We start from the raw sequence: 19,513 nt of genomic DNA, 5'->3' as shown, positions 1-19,513 counted from the left end.
TTCAATATAGGTTTGATATAGGTTTTTAATATATGTGACATATATAAAATTGGCCGTTTTCCTATATTATGTGTACATATAATATAGGAAAACGGCCAATTTTATATATGTCACATATATGTAAAACCTATATCAAAACCTATATTGAAACATATATGTTTATATAGGTTTTTTCCATGTGGGCAATGTTGCAGAAAATCTAAACTTACGATCTGACTCAGTAGTTAATTCACCAAATGTATATTTATTTAGAATGAATGTTAATGATTTGTTTGGTAGCTGTTTGTACCAGAAGAGATACAGATTTGTATCAGTTGTAGTATAATTACACCTTAAAATAACTTGATCTCCTTCACTTGCAGTCATTTCTCTTGAAGACTGTTCAACTCTGTCCTGTCCCAAAGACACTGGAAAAATAGATAGAAAATTAAGTCATTAACATGAATGATTTGCAAAGTAAACTCAAACATTTAATAACCTAAATGAAAGTAAACTCTTTTCTGTGAGTGTACAGAAACAAAATGTGCTTACCATCATAATGAGCTGCTGTGAGACACAGAGAAATCAAAGTCCAGCTAAACATAGTTGATCTCTGAGGGAAAAGATCTGAAATTCACTCAATGGTGCTCTCAAAAACTTCTTTCTCTCTTTCTCACTCTGTCATACAGTATCATGTCACATGCTGACCCCTTGTGGACAATTTTGAAATGACTTAAAATGTGTTATTTTGGAAACCATGTAAAATTAGTAAATTAGACTAAAATATTTTTGAACACATGCTTTATTTCTCTCTACTTTGTGTATTCTGTGTGTATATCGTAAAGCCATTACTCACTGCTTGCATGTTTTGTTGTTTGTTTTTTTGCAGTGTTAAGGTAAAAGTTATATAAAGGTGTGCCTAAAAACTAACACTTTTCTGCCTTGAATAATCATGCATTTGTGTATCATGTGGTTGCTTAGAATGGTCAAGATGCTTCTACTGTAGATAGAGAGGTCTGTGTATAATTCAAGATTTAAGGGTCCCATTTCTCCTGAACTGTAGAGACCATTGATTCCTCACTCTGAGCAGAAGCAGGTTTTTGTACAGTGTTCTTGTGTTTCCTGTGACTGTGGGCACCAGAGCACAGTAATACAGAGCAGAGTCTGATACTGCAGCAGAGGAGATGATCAGATCCACATGGTTTTGATTTTCTTTTCTGATCTTACTTGTGAATCGTTGATCTATCAGATGGCTGAACTTCTTTTTTACTGTCTGAGATGAGCACAAGCAATTCAGGACCTGATCCGGGATACTGACGGTACCAAAGTAAAGACCATGCAGAAGAATAACTGCAGGATAATATAACATTTGAACCCTCGACAGCAAACTCTTGTCTTTTGTCTGGTGTAATCGTGTCTCCATTACTGGCACCTGCAAAGAAAAGTGAAAAGTTAGTTTTTAGTCTCAAAGGCGCAAATATTACAAGACTTATAAAATGTGACCAGTTTTTCAGTCACTTATAGTACATTTTAATATATTAAGCCCACAAATAAGACCATATATTTAATTAAAATTACATGGCATCTGTATTGTAATAATAAAGGACAGCATTGATTTGATGGTACTTACATGCTAAAGCAGAGAACAGAATAACTGAATGGAGGATCATTGTATGTGTGCTTACAGTCTCAGCTTGAATGATCTGATGAAAGTCTCTGTCAGGTTCAGCAAAATACATCAGATACACATTAAGCTCCTCCTTCCTCACCATCTGGGAAAAGCGAGTGCATCTAAAAATCATTTCATCACTATCATCTTTTTGAACACGTTTTCCTCATAAAATGTTAGAAAGACAGAGTACCGTCTTTAATGTCATCACTAATATCAGTAAAGGTCCAGACTTAAACACAAGATTTGCATTTAATTTCATATAGTGAAATTAATTTTTAGAGTGAATGTGACTTACAGACAGGGGAGCCGAATGTGTTTAATGTACTGTAAAGATGCGATATTGTGTATCAGGTTTTTGTACAGTGTTCTTGTGTTTCCTGTGACTGTGGGCTGCAGAGCACAGTAGTAAACAGCAGAGTCAGACACACACACATCCTGGATCATCAGAGGAACTGAGCTTGAGGATTTGTTGAGATCTGCATGAAATCTTTCCTCAAATTCTTTTTCACTGCTGCTTGATCCAGTTGAGAGTTTACGGAGCATGTAAACTGGGAATCCATTGGTTTTCTGCTGGTACCAGTAAAGATAAGGGTATTGGTCACTGGTGCTGTAAGTGCAGTGAAGTGTGACCACGTCATGTTCAGACGCTGTTTGAACTCTTGTTGGCTGATTAACAGAATCTTGTGTGCTGCACTCTGTCAGGAAATATAAAAGGAAAGAAACAAATCAGTTTTCATGTAAAGATAATAAAGGAATAATACAATTTAAAATCAAAGTTACTTTACCTAGAACTGCAGCCAATAGAAGTAAACTCTTCAGCCAGATTAACATAGTTTACATACAAGCATATAAAACTGCAAACGTGATATTAGTGAGTTATGATGATGATGAACATGAGCCAGCCTGAGTTTAGATTTCACTGTATGTGACTATATGTTTGCACAGGTTAAACACATGTAGGAGGAGCTTGATAGAATAATAGACTTCAATTCTGCCACAGTGTGGCCAGTTTCTGCAATTACATTAAAATACAAACAGAAAACCCTTGAAGCAGAACTGGTTTTCACTTTTGGATTTTAATCTTTTTTTGTAAAATACACAATTTTCAACATTTACTGTACACTCTCAAAAGTTTAATTTTGAAGGTTAAAAGTATCAGGCCTAACTTTAATTTAAAGTAGAGGAATTTGCTGACTAAATGTAAGTTAATTTGATGTTGCGTTCACAGAAATTAATGAAACAATATTTTTTTATGCTTTTAACGTTTTTATGCTTTTAATCTTTTAATGTTTCTGTTTGTCTTTTATGCCTTGTAATCTCTTCACACAGGTGTTAGCACATATTTTATTACATTTGGGGCTGGATAGATTGTGGTTTTGATTGTGGTTTTCACAAGATCGGTTTAAAGTGAAAAGAGCTTCAGGTTTTTGTACGACGTGTTTCATGTTTTGTATCACTGGGCTTAAACTCTTAGAGCACAATAATAGAGAGCTGAATCTGACAGACGTACATCAGTAATAGTGAGTTCAGTGGATGTTCGTGATGTAGTCGACTGAAACCGATCATCAGAGCTGTCTGCAGCACTCAGTGATCGAGCTCCTCTATATGTTAAAAATAAAGGTTCTGCATGTGGATATTGTCTGTACCAGTAAAGCCGAACATTATTGCTGGTTGTACTATATGAGCAGCTCAGCTTGACAGTTTCTGTTTCTTTAGTGGTAACATTTTTCTCTTTATCTGGCTCAATATTGTCTCCAGTCACCAAACCTGTGAACAATAAACAGAATAACAAAAAATTATTTGTCATAGCAAGAATGACCAAAAACATTTCAAACACAACACAATGCAGTAAAAATTAGTAAGATTGTTAAATCATTGTTTTCCAACTTCCACTGTTTCATCATTTACTGTATAATTACTGTACCTGTTCCCATAATCACAATGAGCAGAAAGCATCTGTCCATGTTGAATCAGATCAGCAGTTCTTTGCTGCACTGTGTGTGAGACACTGAAGGACGTAAAGACACACATGAACTTCCTGCTCACTGTCACATGATGTCTGTCTCTCTGTCTAGGCCTTTTACAATAATTTTAGTATAAATTTTTCTTTGTCAAAATAATAAGTAAATGCTACCATCTTTTCTGTCCTTCTGAGATATAGACAACATGAAATATGTTTATTGCCTGAAATGTTGAGAATATTCTCTGGGAAGTTTTAGATTCTTCATAAGGTTCATCATTATATAATAATTTGAGGAATGATACATTCTTCTTAAATTTGCTGAGCTGGACAGTCTACATTACATATTTTCATGCTGCCAGCAACTAATGTTTATTCTTTTATTTTTGTCATTTAATCTTAAATGTTTGTTTATTGTTTGTGATATGTCCACGTCTATGATACAAATGTTTATCATGACCAAAATAGTAATGATCTAGAAGAGGTGTAAGAGCAGAATTAAATAGAAAAAGAGTATAATGATAATCAATATCACAAAATTGATTAGCTTAAAAATAGTCCTATAATAAATATTTTTTATTATAAAACTTCTCGGGGTTTTTTTCAAAGTGTTTATTTCAAGATTTAAATTAAAATCTGAATCCCGGATTCACTGCAGAGAATGAATGCTGATCCAGAGGCAGTTCTGAACACAAGTTATCATCTATTTCATGTTTTTGTGTGAGTGTTGAGTGTGTTTGAGTCACAGTGGGCTTCAGAGCACAGTAATACACAGCAGAGTCAGACACACACACATCCTGGATCATCAGAGGAACTGATCTTGATGTGGAGTCCAATGTTGCATTAAATCTGTCTTTAAATTCATCCTCAGTAGATCCTTTCCCAAAGGAAAATTTACTCAGAATAAATGCTGGTGATCTGTTTGGTAGCTGTTTGTACCAGTAGAGATATGCATTTGTAGTTGTGGTAGAATAATTGCACAGGAGAGTAACTTGATCTTGTTCATTTGCAGTCATTTCTCTGTAAGGCTGTTCAACTCTGTCTTGTCCCCAGCACACTGGAAAATATTTAACAATTTATAATTTACATATATTTATTACTTTAACTTAAGTAAAAACAGATACTGAAGTGTGATTGTCTTTCTTACCAAAGTCCCGTGTTGTGAGGAAAAGTGTAATAATAATCAGTTTTTGCATTGCTGAGATAAAGAGATTATTTTAACATATATTCAATGAATGTGTCTCTGTATCTTTACTGAAGCTCTCTGTTTCCTCTCTGCTGCTCTTCTCTTGATATTTCAAGTCTTCAAGTAGCTCTAGGTCCTCACATGACACACTGCTGATGACACTTTAAGTGATGCTGCCTCCTAGTGGTGAAATCATGTATTTCTAACACTTGAACACCTTATGTTTACATTTTATATTAGTGGACATACAGACACACTTTTTTTTATATAAAGCCTCAGGGCCAGATTTACTAACAGCTTGCACCAGTGCAAAAACCTGTTAAAAACTGTCAGGATTTACTAAAGACATGCAGTGAAAAATTAGCGATGAAAAGACATGGAAAGTTATTTTTGCAGCTGACCTCATTACATATGAATTTTTAGGAGTTTTCCTTTCAGATGCAATATTTATGCAGGGAGAATTTTTAAATAAATCATGCAACATGATTTACTAAGGTTTGCATTTGTCAATATACTGGCATTTGTACTAATATTTAATGCTGAAAAAAGCATGTCTCAACCCATTTTGTGCTTGAAATGGCTGCGTCTGTGTTCTTTAATTTGTGCATTGTCAGTAAATCACCCACAAAATTTCCACTCCCATCTGCACTTTTATGGGATTGGGGTCTCATTTGCCCTGTTTATTTCAGAATTGCCTTTACTATCCAGAAACTTTTCAAAAAAGTCACGTGTCACGGGTTGTATGTTGTTAAATCTAAGGATGATGTGTGATGCAGGATAAACAATAATAATATAAACACAAAGAACGACAGCATACACATAACTTTAACACAAGACAATGAACTCAAGACACAGAGGGCTAATATACACAAGAGGATGGCAATCAAAAAAAAACAGGGAACAGGTGAGAACTAATGAGAAACGACAACTAATGAATGAATCGAATACAAGCAAATACAGACAATAAAAACTAAGACTAGAAACTAAACACGACAATAGGTGTGTTCGACTTGAAGCAGCGCTGGACAGACCGATCGGTAAATGACACCAAAGTACAGCGAGAGCGATTCAAAAGCATTCACTGAGCCGTCTGCTCTCTAATCACTCTCTCTGTACTTTGGTGTCGTACACTGATCGTTCTGTCCAGAGCTGCTTCAGGCTGAACACACCTGGTGAAAAAAACATAACTGTGAAATCATGCTGTTTGCAATCAGTTGAGGAAATACAGTGAAGCCACAGGTCTCCATCAACACTGATTATCAGTTATACACTTTAATTTGCACTTGCTTTACAGTCAGTAATTATTTTACAGAATTAAGTTTATTTTGTGGCTTAAATGTATATGAATAATAAATCATTTTACTCAGAGACTGTTTGGCTTGCCAAAACTGTAACGTTCAGCTGTCGCAACCTATTTGACTTTTGAAACGCAAGTTCTTTTTTTAACCAGGAACAGAGTGATTTTGATGCAAAAAGTTGTTTTTTTCGTCTCTTATATCAAAAATACTGTATTTAAACCTATGAAAATGCAGATCCTGTTGTAAATAACAATAAAAAAAAATAAATTTTTTAAAGCTGTTGTTCCATTTTTACCGCTTTAGCAGATTTTGACTCATTTTAATAAACCAAGCTATTTGTGATAATACAGTAACTGATGTTTCACTCCACATAAAAACAAAAAGATTCATGAGGGCGGGTCATTATTTCTGAAGGTGTGACTTGATTTTACATTGGACATTTTTTGTACATGCAAATAGTGTTTTATACAAACACTTTTTCACTTTAAATAATAATGCATTTGCATTTCATAATGCTCAAAATGCTTCTTTGAATGGGCAAGATGCTACTTGGTATACTCTGGGTAAAATTCAAGATTAACGGTCCCATTTCTCCCGAACTGTAGAAGATCATTGATTCCTCACTCTGAGCAGAAGCAGGTTTTTGTACAGTGATCTTGTGTTTCCTGTGACTGTGGGCTCCAGAGCACAGTAATACAGAGCAGAGTCTGATACTGCAGCAGAGGAGATGATCAGATCCACATGGTTTTCCTTTTCTTTTCTGATCTCAGTAGTGAATCTAGAATCTACATCAGACTTCCGACCATCTTTTGCACCGTCTGAGATGAGCACAAGGAATTGAGGAGCTGATCCGGGATACTGACGGTACCAGTAAAGAGTTAATGCAGATGAATAACTGCAGGATAATGTAACACTTGAACCCTCGACACTGAACTCCTCTGTTTTTGTTGGTTTAATTTCATTTCCATGTGTTGCATCTGCAAAAGTAGATCAAATCTTTACTGAACTGATGTTTAAATTAAATCAGTCATTTTAGATGTACAAACACAAAATACAGTATAGTGTACAATGTACAATACTTCATTTTGAGCAGAAATTAGCAATTCTGGCTGCTCAGAATACATACATGCAATACTCAAAATATTTTAATACTTACATGCAAGTGCAGAAAGCAGAATAAAAGAATGGAGCATCATTGTGTTTGTTCCTTATGTTCTGTTGAACAGACTTCTCTTACAGACACTTATCAAGATCACATCAGATGTCAAAGCTTTAAACCCTCCCTCCTCCAGAGATCTAAATGAAAGAGCAGATCAGATCTGTTTCATAGTCCACAGTGTCATCACTATTCATATGCTGTAGCTCATAGCACCCTCTTGTGGTTACTTACTGACTTGTACAAGAAAAATGTTCAGAACTCAAACAGAATGTGATCTGGATTAATTCCTCAAACTTTGGTTGTTACAGTACTGTAGATCTCATAAACCTGTAATTATCGGCAGAGAGGCTTTGTTTAGATGTGAATACAGCATGAATAGAGATGCAGTTTATGGTACTAGGTATTAATTTTATGGTCTTGTACAGTCACCGTAGCTTACACAAAAAGCAAATTAAATTGTATTTAAAACAACAATTAGTCAGTGTTTTTCAGAACATAAGAGTACACCGTGTACGTATTGTGTCAATTAAGTTCATTTAAAAAAAAAAAAAAATCATAATCTATCATGCCACTGCTGATAGCTTTCACCCTCATATACCCTGGGCCGACATTATGTTGCTGTCAGGGTAGTTATATAGTGTGAAATCATAAATCATAATCTACCTTTAATTCAGATGGATTTATGGAAGGAAATTATTTGTACACCTTCAGCTGTGTCAGGTTTTTGTACAGTGATCTTGTGTTTCCTGTGACTGTGGGCGTCAGAGCACAGTAATACAGAGCAGAGTCTGATACTGCAGCAGAGGAGATGATCAGATCCACACGTTTGATCTCTTTTGTGGCTTGTTTTTCTTTTCTGGTCTGAGTAGAGATTCTGGAATCTACCTCAGATGTTGCAGACTCTTTCACACTCTCTATTTTAAGCACAAGATATTGAGGAGCTGATCCGGGATACTGACGGTACCAGAGAAGTGAATCTGCAGATGAATAACTGCAGGATAATGTAAGAGTTGAACCCTCTGCAGCAGACTCTTCAGTGCTGTCTGGTGTGATTTCATCTCCAAAACTCACACCTGAAAAGCGCAAAATAACAACTTTTAACTTTCAAATAGTTTTAGTTTTGAAATTGATTAAAGTGATTTGAATCAATTAATAGTTTAATTATATTAACAATTATATTAATTGATATGATATATTAATGTTACTTTGTCATTGCATTTTCAATTAAATAAAAAAGCTCATTTAGCATTTAAGATGAGAAAATTATTTGAAAAATATATATATTCTCAAATTAGAAATTACAAATGCATGCAAAACATACATAAATGCACTTACATGCGAAGACAGAGATCAGAATGACTGAATGAAGTATCATTGTACATGTGTGTGTTCACTGCAGCAGGACTGAGCTTTGTGACAGTCTAGCAAAACTAACAAGATCATCTGAGATGTTAAACTCCTCCTCTTTCATCCTCTGTAAGTTTGATGCCAAAAAAACTCATATTATATACACACATTTTAAAACCAAACAGTACATTTAGGGCCCTATTTTAACGATCTGAAACGCAAGTGTCAAAGCGCGAAGCGCAAGTAACTTTGTGGGCGGGTCTCGGCGCTGTTGCTATTTTCCCGGCGGGATAAATGGCTCTTGCGCCCGGCGCAAATCTAAAATGGGTTGGTCTGAATTAGCTTCATTATTCATAGGTGTGGTTTGGGCGTAACGTGAAATAAACCAATCAGAGTGTCATCTCCCATTCCCTTTAAGAGCGAGATGCGCTCGCGCCATGGCGGATTGCTATTTACATGGCATACACGCGATGAGTCAGTTAATATATATGTGTGTGTATTGGCACGATTGTTCAATTAATTAGCCAATTTCATTCATCATTATAAGTAGTAATAGGCTGAATTGAAAATAGGTAGCCTAATTCTAATACACGCAATGACTATTCATCATTACATTTTTATATTTATGTAGCCTACACAATAATATTCTTTTACACTGTAATCCTTTTGTTTTTAATATTTGGCATGTTTGTGTGATGCGCATCCCTGTGTGTAATAAGCAAAGTCAACGCGCACTGTGGACGTGCCCAGAGGCGCAGTTTCTACCAACGCGCTCTAACAAAAAAATATTGCGCCATTGACTTTAGACCAGGTTTGAGTTGGTCTATGGCGCAGTCTATTTTCAGCTCCTTAAAATAGCAATGCGCGGGCAATGCGCCTGAACACACCTCCTTTTTTGCGCTGAACTATAGGAAGCCAAACACACCAAAAGTGGTACGAGGCAGCGGGGTGTTACAAAGCTCGCGCCGCGCTGACATGTCATCTGCGCGGATCAATGGACCGAGCCGCGCGACCGACTCGTCAGCGCAGCGCGGACGTGTTTCTAGCGCCACCCAATGGGCAGCGCGGCGCGAGCTAATCTCATCCAATAGTATCCAGCTGCAGACCCGCAGCACCACAGTTTCAGAACCGCAGTTTCATGATGTCTACAGTATTTAACAACAATACTTTTAAATAAAGTCATTTTTCTGTTCATATAGGCCTAATATGCATAAGATATCATGATGTACAAAGAGGAGTTTTAATTACCAAGTTAATCGATAATGCAAACTATGTTTTGTTAAGGCATGAACTAATTTGTATAAACTGTGAACAAATACTTTTAACCATATAATTTTGAAAATATATTAATAAATGTGTAACCATATAGTAAAATGTCTCCCTTGACTGTATGTGATATTATTTCCTTATGTTCATGTTGTGAACGTCTGACAAATAGTATAAAGACACAGAGGCATTTAAGGGCATTTAATGTCAAAATATAAGCCTACATGTATTTAATCATTCCAAATCCTTGAACAAGTGAAACATGCATTTAAGCCAATGAGACATCAGAAGGTGTATATGGTGAGTGTATGATATTTCTGTCATGATGTGGTGAACGAATTTATATTTATATATTTATATTACTAAGCATTTGTATTACTAAGTGTCTGCTAGGCTACTGAATCATTTACATTTTATCATTAAAGATTTTTTTGCATTTGTCAAAGATATGTATCGTGTTAATATTAAATAAATATTAATAAAACTTATTCATTTTGTTTTCAGGGATGAAAAGACAGGGTTTTCTGCAGAAATGCCATGATATGGGCTTATAATCTTTAAGTGTTTTAAGATGATTATTTGTTTTTTGCTTGTTTTTATTTTATTATGAGCAGTTTAAATATGTTTTAATCCTATTATTTTAGAAATGTTTTATATCCTATTTGTTTTCAGCACACGTTTTACTTGTTCAAGGCTTTTTTTTTTTAATGGTTATTTTTATTTGACATTAAATAGCCTACGTTACATAATGTAAGTATTATGTGTAACAATTTGAACATGAAGGAAATAATACGATCAAATATACAGTCAAATGTTACACATGTATTAATATATGTTTGAATTAATAAAATAAATAAATAAATAAATCTTCTCAAACTCTGTGTCATTGTATTAGCCTATTTAAAACGTGGAGAAAATAATTTAAAAATAAAAACGGCGTAGTTGTGGCCTATTCTCGCAGTAGCCTATACACGACTGTGTTTGTATCCATTCATTGACATTAACATATAGGCTGTTTTAAAATTTTGCTCTTTGTACATCATGATATCTTATGCATATTAGGCCTATATGAACAGAAAAATGACTTTATTTAAAAGTATTGTTGTTAAATACTGTAGACATCATGAAACTGCGGTTCTGAAACTGTGGTGCTGCGGGTCTGCAGCTGGATACTATTGGATGAGATTAGCGCGCGCCGCGCTGCCCATTGGGAGGCGCTAGAAAACACGTCCGCGCTGCGCTGACGAGTCGGTCGCGCGGCTCGGTCCATTGATCCGCGCAGATGACATGTCAGCGCGGCGCGAGCTTTGTAACACCCCGCTGCCTCGTACCACTTTTGGTGTGTTTGGCTTCCCATACTGAACCGCCCAGGGAGCGCAAGTTCATTCACTAGTTTAGCGACGTGCGTCTGTGGAGGGAAAAGCGCGCTTTGCGCGGGTGCAAAATAGGAATGACACATGCGTCGGTGTACAAAGTCAATTGCGCTGGGTGCAAGATAGGGCCCTTAGTCTAATAAATGTCAGATCTGCTCATTCAGGTTAAAAAAATAATAATATGCAGATTAAAGATAACTTTAGCATATGTAAAACTGAAACATAGTGATGAGTGGATGACATGCACTTTACACACTTAAATTATACAGTATGCATGTTATTGTCATGGGACAGTAGTCAATATCATGTGGATTCTATGGCGGCATTTTAATGCCATTAATGACCGAGCGCACAATTGATGCTTGCGCGCGCAGTAAATCACTTCCGCGAGAGGATAACAGATCTGCACGCGAGGAAACGGGAGCCCGCAAGCTCATTTTAAACCCGCGCGCGCGCATGACATCTCATCTGCGCGCAGATCAAGCCCTCGCGTGCTCGGACAATATTCGCAGCACGCGCGTCATCATTCCCCACACTCGCGCTCAATCTTCTATTTCGCTCGCGCGAACACTTTTGATTTTTGTCAGTCGTGGGGCGGGACTTTACTTATTTCAGTGTAAGCTCAAATGTCATTGGTCAATTCAGTTTTTCCAGAAGTCTGTTTTGATTGGACGTCTGTTGTAAAACGATTAGACATGGCTTCATCAATGGACCAGATGCAAGTGAGTTAAACTTTATTTATTAACTGATTGATTGCATTATTATTATAATATGGCCTACCATATACATTAACTTGATTTATTATTATTTTTATGGAGCTGTAGCTGCTGGGGAAATAAGAGAACACATTATATTTGCTGTAGTTCACCGCTACATTACCACTATACTTCCACTAAACAGTATCTGTTTACCCAGCCAAAATTATATCAGTTCTGAGAACTACAGAAATGTCAAAAGTGTCAATTAAATAGTTGTAACTATGATTCTAAATCCAGAATTGCTTCATGTGGCTTTGGATGAAAGATACATCACTTGTTCATATCAGCAAGAGTTGTTGTGTAAGCTTTTTGTTATCATTCTTTGTCAGTTTAATATATTATCAGGTTAATATATTTTCCATTAAATACAGTATAAAATGGTTTCAGCATTTCACTCTGTTGAAAGGTTGCAGTTAAAGTTAAGATACAGTACACAGTATGAATGATCATACCCCCGAAACCCAATTTAGAAATCTTTATATCTAAGACATATTTCGTTTTTTGTTGTTGTTTTTGTATACTATCATGGGTAAGCAGATACTGTTTAGTGGAAGTATAATGATAATGTAGCGGTGAACTACTATGTGTTCTCATTTTTCCTCAGCAGCTACAGCTCCATAAAAATAATAAATCAAGTTAATATAGTATCTAATAAGGACATATAATAATAATAATAATGCAATCAATCAGTCAATAAATAAAGTTTAACTCACTTGCATAATACTAGTAAATACTATAGTGTTTTGGACCATACTATAGTAAAGTGTAGTATACTGTATACATTATACTACTTACAACACTTTGTTAATGAATGCTTCAGTATACAGTGTATTAACTATGATGAACTGATAAACTGTAATAAATACTGTATAGGCTACTTTAGTTTTTACTACAGTAAACTCTAGTGTATATTGTAGTAATATACCCTATAGTTGTAGAAAACTATAGTATTTGGGTAATTTGTTTATATTACCCTCAACAACTATAGAATTACCACAGCAAATAAAAGTACTATACTATGGTTCAAAAACACTATAGTATTTACTATAAATTACTATAGTATTTTTTTCATCTGGTCCAAGCCATGTCTAATCATTTTACAACAGGCGTCCAATCAAAACAGACTTCTGGAAAAACTGAATTGACCAATGACATTTGAGGTTACACTGAAATAAGTAAAGTCCCGCCCCACGACTGACAAAAATCAAAAGTGTTCGCGCGAGCGAAATAGAAGATTGAGCGCGAGTGTGGGGAATGATGACGCGCGGGCTGCAAATCTTGTCCGAGCACGCGAGGGCTTGATCTGCGCGCAGAGGAAGATGTCATGCGCGCGCGCGGGTTTAAAATGAGCTTGCGGGCTCCCGTTTCCTCGCGTGCAGATCTGTTATCCTCTCGCGGAAGTGATTTACTGCGCGCGCAAGCATCAATTGTGCGCTCGGTCATTAATGGCATTAAAATGCCGCCATAGGATTCACATCTTTTCATATAATTGAGCACTTCCTCTGTTTTTGTGTGAGTGTTGAGTGTGTTTGAGTCACAGTGGGCTTCAGAGCACAGTAATACACAGCAGAGTCAGACACACACAGGTTCTTGATTGTCAGAGGAACTGAATCTGATGACACTTTAGAGCGAAATCTCTCCTGAAACTGAGGATCATTATCTTCTGCTCCATATTTGTTTCTCCTCAGGATATATTTAGGAAAGTCATTTGCTCTCTGGATGTACCAGAAAAGGTCTGGTTGGGATGAAGCTGTTTTAAATTTGCATTGTAGGGCCCAAGCGAAAATTGCGCAGGGCCTTTGTTCTTCTAAGGATTATTATTATTTTTTTTTTTTTTTTTTTTTTTTTTTTCTCTTCCGGGGCTTTTTGGGGGCCTTATCTCAAAAACTCTTGAAAATTGGCACACACATTGGAATCGCGGCCATTAGACGCCGGAGAGGCTTGGGCGTGGCAGGGGGGCTGACAGCGCCCCCTGAAAAAGTTGAAAATTTGGTCCATATATTAAACACGCTGCACGTATTAGTATGAAACTCAGACACATATAGACCTCATCGGGCCGACACTTTCTCTCTAAGTTAAACACCACGCCAACAGGAAGTCAGCATTAAGGGTTGTTTGAAAAACGATGCTCTGGAATTTGATACTCTCCTAGACGATAATCCGACACAATCGGTCAATGAATCAAGACACTATGATAAAAATTGCCAGGGGATTTTTGACTGAACGGTTTGGCCGTGGCGAGGCAACGAATTTATGGCGAAAAAAGGAAACAGGAAATTTAAACGTCTGCGTACTATATTGTTTTATGAATTCACGGGTGTTCGTTAAGGATCTGTCCATGGATGTGACATTGTGAGTCAAAGTTATAGCCACCAACTGGCAGCAGGAAGTGTATCACTTTTTGAAATGTTTTGAGATCACCCTCTTATTTTTACCTGATTTGCTTCAAACTTCATCAGTGTAATGTCAATACACAGCAGATGTAGACCTATGACAGGATTTTTGATATTTGAAATATTGTTGCCATGGCAACAGGTCAAACTGTAATAATATTCTTGAGTGTTTTGAGGCTCTTAACATGCTTCAAATTGCATGAAACTCGACACACACATCAATATTGTCAACCAGTAGACATGGACAAAGCCATAGAAATGGGCGTGGTGGAGGGGCTCAGTAGCGCCACCTTTGACAAAAGTGGGGGGGTTAGTTTTTCCTACAATCACCAAACTCGGTACACATATTGTTCTCATCAAGCCGGACAATTTTCTAATTTACATTCATTAGCTCCGACCAACAGGAAGTCAGCTATTTTGGTTTGAATGTTAATTTTTTGAAAAAACAGGCTATGAATTTTATACTACTGCTCCTACAGGGTTTATCCAATTTACACCAAGCTTTTTTAACTTGTTGCTAACACATTGAAGTTGTTTAATTGCAAACGGATTTTGGATATCTCAAACGGTTTGGCCGTGGCGAGGCAACGAATTTATGGCAAGAAAAGGGAAACAAAGTGTTATAACTTCTGCATACATTAATTGATTTTGATGAAACTTCGGCTTAGTCTTCGTTGTACAAGGCTGATCACATGGATGTGACTATTGTGATTCAAAGTCATAGCGCCACCAACTGGAAGCAGAAAATGTGTCACTTTCAGCATACATTGAGATCACCCTCTTATTTTTACCTGATTTGCTTCAAAATTCATCAGAATAATGTTAAAACTTGGCACATGTAATCCTTTGAAAATGGGCAGGGAGGAGGGGCTCTATAGTGGCACCTTGTAGTGCAGTAAATGTGGAGTGAATTTGACATAGTCCTTTGATGTTTAACCGTTTTAAGTGCCTATTGCCCGCTGTGCACAGTTGCCCTGAAGCCACCGGGGTGCGGTGCCACCGGGCTTGGGCCCGCCATCGCTGCTCGCAGCTATATTTATTTATTTTTTTTTTTTTTTTTATTTTTTTCCGTCTTCCGGGCTTTTTGGGGCCTTAACATGCTCAAAAACTCTTGAAAATTGGCACACACATTGGAATCCGCGGCCATTAGGACGCCGGAGAGGCTGGTACCCGGGCGTGGCAGGGGGCTCGACAGCGCCCCCTTGAAAAAAGTCTGAAAATTTGGTCCATATATTAAACACGCTTGCACGTATTAGTATGAAACTCAGTACACATATAGACCTCATCGGGCCGAACAACTTTCGTGCTCTAAGTTAAACACCACGCCAACAGGAAGTCAGCTATTAAGGGTTGTTTGAAAAACGCATGCTCTGGAATTTGATATACTCCTCCTAGACGATTAATCCGATCGCCACCAAACTCGGTCAGCATGAAGTCAAGACACTGATGATTAAAAATTGCCAGGGGATTTTTGATATCTCGAACGGTTTGGCCGTGGCGAGGCAACGAATTTATGGCGAGAAAAAGGAAACAGGAAATGTTTATAACGTCTGCATACATATATTGATCTTTATGAAACTTCACGAGTGTGTTCGTTATAGGAGTCTGATCACATGGATGTGACTATTGTGAGTCAAAGTTATAGCGCCACCAACTGGCAGCAGGAAGTGTATCACTTTTTGAAATGTTTTGAGATCACCCTCTTATTTTTACCTGATTTGCTTCAAACTTCATCAGTGTAATGTCAATACACAGCAGATGTAGACCTATGACAGGATTTTTGATATTTGAAATATTGTTGCCATGGCAACAGGTCAAACTGTAATAATATTCTTGAGTGTTTTTGAGGCTCTTAACATGCTTCAAATTGCATGAAACTCGACACACACATCAATATTGTCAACCAGTAGACATGGACAAAGCCATAGAAATGGGCGTGGTGGAGGGGCTCAGTAGCGCCACCTTTTGACAAAAGTGGGGGGGTTAGTTTTTCCTACAATCACCAAACTCGGTACACATATTGTTCTCATCAAGCCGGACAATTTTCTAATTTACATTCATTAGCTCCGACCAACAGGAAGTCAGCTATTTTGGTTTGAATGTTAATTTTTTGAAAAAACAGGCTATGAATTTTATACTACTGCTCCTACAGGGTTTATCCAATTTACACCAAACTTTTTTTAACTTGTTGCTAACACATTGAAGTTGTTTAATTGCAAACGGATTTTGGATATCTCAAACGGTTTGGCCGTGGCGAGGCAACGAATTTATGGCAAGAAAAGGGAAACAAAGTGTTATAACTTCTGCATACATTAATTGATTTTGATGAAACTTCGGCTTAGTCTTCGTTGTACAAGGCTGATCACATGGATGTGACTATTGTGATTCAAAGTAATAGCGCCACCAACTGGAAGCAGAAAATGTGTCACTTTCAGCATACATTGAGATCACCCTCTTATTTTTACCTGATTTGCTTCAAAATTCATCAGAATAATGTTAAAACTTGGCACATGTAATCCTTTGAAAATGGGCAGGGAGGAGGGGCTCTATAGTGGCACCTTGTAGTGCAGTAAATGTGGAGTGAATTTGACATAGTCCTTTGATGTTTAACCGTTTTAAGTGCCTATTGCCCGCTGTGCACAGTTGCCCTGAAGCCACCGGGGTGGCGGTGCCACCGGGCTTGGGCCCGCCATCGCTGCTCGCAGCTATATTATTGTTACTGATCTTCCTTCAGATTGGGCGATGTGTTTATCTGGCTGATCAACACTCTCTTCTCCACGACACTCTGTAAACACAATAAAATGTAATAATAAACTGTAAAAAATAAGGTTTAAAACTGTTTGAATTGGGAAATGTCCACACTTACCATGATAAACTGATGCAAAAATGAACAAGTTCAACAACCTAAGAATTATCATATTTTATGTGGTGACTGAAACAGGAGAAAAAGATGAGTAATTCAGTCAGTTGTGTCAGTACGAATGAGGATGGTGTATAACAGAGAGGGGAGGTTAAACAGATTTAAAATAAGAAAATAACTGATTTTAAGCATCTACACTGCCCTCTTCAGGATATTATTGGAAATAGATTTTCAAAAGTCAATTTTTCATTCATTATTCATGCAGCACATGACAGAACACTGTAGTGTCAATATTTGAAGTTATTGATAATTCAGACACTTAAACATGTATGATTGCATTTAAAATATTTTAATTCTGTGACAGTAATATTTTCACCCTTTATTTTAGTATGTATCAGGATTAACAACATACACCCTAATTAATGTAACATATACCCTTGATGTAAATGGAAATATAAGGAATAGAATATTGTATCTACATTGTCTTTGAAATTGTAAAGCCATGTGAAAAATGGCTTTATAAAAGCTTTGGGCAGTCTGAGTTCAAGTCCTGTCTTCATAACTTGTTAAATATGGATTTTTTTTTTTTTTTACACAAACACATCGCTTCACTTCAGAAGGCCTTTATTAACCCTCCGGAGCCGTGTGGAATATGTTTCTGATGGATGGATGTGGATGGAGACACTTTCTTCAGCTCAGACTCGTTTGGTAATGCATAATGCCATTATCAAGCTAGGATGCGTCAGGATATTTATTAATATTTCTATAGTTTCTGCAATTACATTAAAATAAAAACAGAAAACCCTTTAAGCGGAATATACTGTTTTTACTGTTTACAGTTTAATGTTTTTTTTGTAACACACACAATTTTCAAGATTCACTGTACACTCTTTAATTTTACAGGTTAAAAGGATCAGGCCTACCTTTAATTTAAAGTAGAGGAATTTGCTGACTAAACGTGAACTAATTTGATACTGCATTAATGGAAACTAATGAAACAATATTTTTATGCTTTTTTATGTTTTTATGCCTTTAATCTTTTAATGTTTCTGGTTTTCTTTTATGGCTTATAATCTCTTCACACAGGTGTTACCACATATTTTATTACATTTGGGGCTGGATAGATTGTGGTTTTGATTGTGGTTTTCACTAGATCGGTTCAAAGTGAAAAGAGCTTCAGGTTTTTGTACGACGTGTTTCATGTTTTGTATCACTGGGCTTCAACTCTTAGAGCACAATAATAGAGAGCTGAATCTGACAGACGAACATCAGTAATAGTGAGTTCAGTGGATGTTCGTGATGTAGTCGACTGAAACCGATCATCAGAGGTGTGTTGATAACTATTTGATCGTGCTCCTTTGTATAATAAAAACTGAGGTTCTTTGTTAGGATATTGTCTGTACCAGTAAAGCCAAATATCATTGCTGGTTGTACTATATGAGCAGCTCAGCTTGACAGTTTCTGTTTCTTTAGTGGTAACATTTTTCTCTTTATCTGGCTCAATATTGTCTCCAGACACCAAACCTGTGAACAATAATCAGAATAACAAAAAATTATTTGTCATAGCAAGGATAACCAAAAACATTTCAAACATGACACAATGCAAACAGTCAAAATTAGAAAAATAAGATTGTTAAATCATTGTTTAAAAAAAAAAAAAAAAAATTATTTACCTGTTCCCATAATTACAATGAGCAGAAAGCATCTGTCCATGTTGAATCAGATCAGCAGTTCTTTGCTGCACTGTGTGTGAGACACTGAAGGACGTAAAGACACACATGAACTTGCTCACTGTCACATGATGTCTGTCTGCCCACCTATCTATCTATATCTGTCTGTCTCTGTCTGTCTGTCTGTCTTTTACAACAATTTTAGTATAAAATTTTCTTTTCAAAATTATTTTCTATCCTTCTGAGATATAGACGACATGAAATATGTGTATTGCCTGAAACGTTGTGAATGTTTTATATTCTATAATGTCATATTTTTATTTATATTACATTAAAGTCCGCGTGAACCGGAAGTTGCAAGCGACTTTTCTCCAGTGTTGTGACGTATTTCCAAGTGAAACAGAATATTGAACAGAGGGCAGAGTTTTACTTTAGCGCTCCTCCTCTCCATATCTCCCTCATAGCAGACTAACGGTCGGAGGGGAGTGGTTTACGCGATTTCAACCCAAGCCGTCAAACTGACGTTATCAGAGGGGAGGAGCATTTTCAGATTTTAATTAAATATTACGAAGCCAAACAATTTTTGTGTGTG

At 36.7% G+C, this 19,513-nt stretch overlaps 1 pseudogene and 5 gene segments (V, D, J or C); all 6 read right to left on the bottom strand.

Moving 5' to 3' along the window:
- Positions 1-272: 272 nt before the first annotated feature.
- On the bottom strand, positions 273-2,074 carry LOC125251746 (annotated as a pseudogene).
- Positions 2,075-2,512: 438 nt separating this feature from the next.
- Positions 2,513-4,222, bottom strand: LOC125251766. The segment is given in 2 exon segments: positions 2,513-3,418; positions 3,576-4,222. Coding segments are annotated over 2 exon segments (345 nt in total).
- Positions 4,223-4,827: 605 nt separating this feature from the next.
- LOC125251753 lies at positions 4,828-7,648 on the bottom strand. The segment is given in 2 exon segments: positions 4,828-7,072; positions 7,252-7,648. Coding segments are annotated over 2 exon segments (408 nt in total).
- A 234-nt stretch (positions 7,649-7,882) lies between these two features.
- LOC125251751 lies at positions 7,883-8,789 on the bottom strand. The segment is given in 2 exon segments: positions 7,883-8,327; positions 8,590-8,789. Coding segments are annotated over 2 exon segments (420 nt in total).
- Positions 8,790-13,252: 4,463 nt separating this feature from the next.
- On the bottom strand, positions 13,253-17,380 carry LOC125251769. The segment is given in 3 exon segments: positions 13,253-13,772; positions 17,108-17,176; positions 17,258-17,380. Coding segments are annotated over 3 exon segments (414 nt in total).
- Positions 17,381-18,147: 767 nt separating this feature from the next.
- LOC125251764 lies at positions 18,148-19,036 on the bottom strand. The segment is given in 2 exon segments: positions 18,148-18,775; positions 18,925-19,036. Coding segments are annotated over 2 exon segments (354 nt in total).
- Between the last annotated feature and the right edge of the window lie 477 nt (positions 19,037-19,513).

The sequence above is a fragment of the Megalobrama amblycephala genome, linkage group LG17, assembly GCF_018812025.1.
Source record: "Megalobrama amblycephala isolate DHTTF-2021 linkage group LG17, ASM1881202v1, whole genome shotgun sequence".
NCBI lineage: Eukaryota > Metazoa > Chordata > Actinopteri > Cypriniformes > Xenocyprididae > Megalobrama > Megalobrama amblycephala.
Note: the sequence above shows the minus strand (reverse complement) of the source record. Positions and strands in the feature narration are given on the sequence as shown.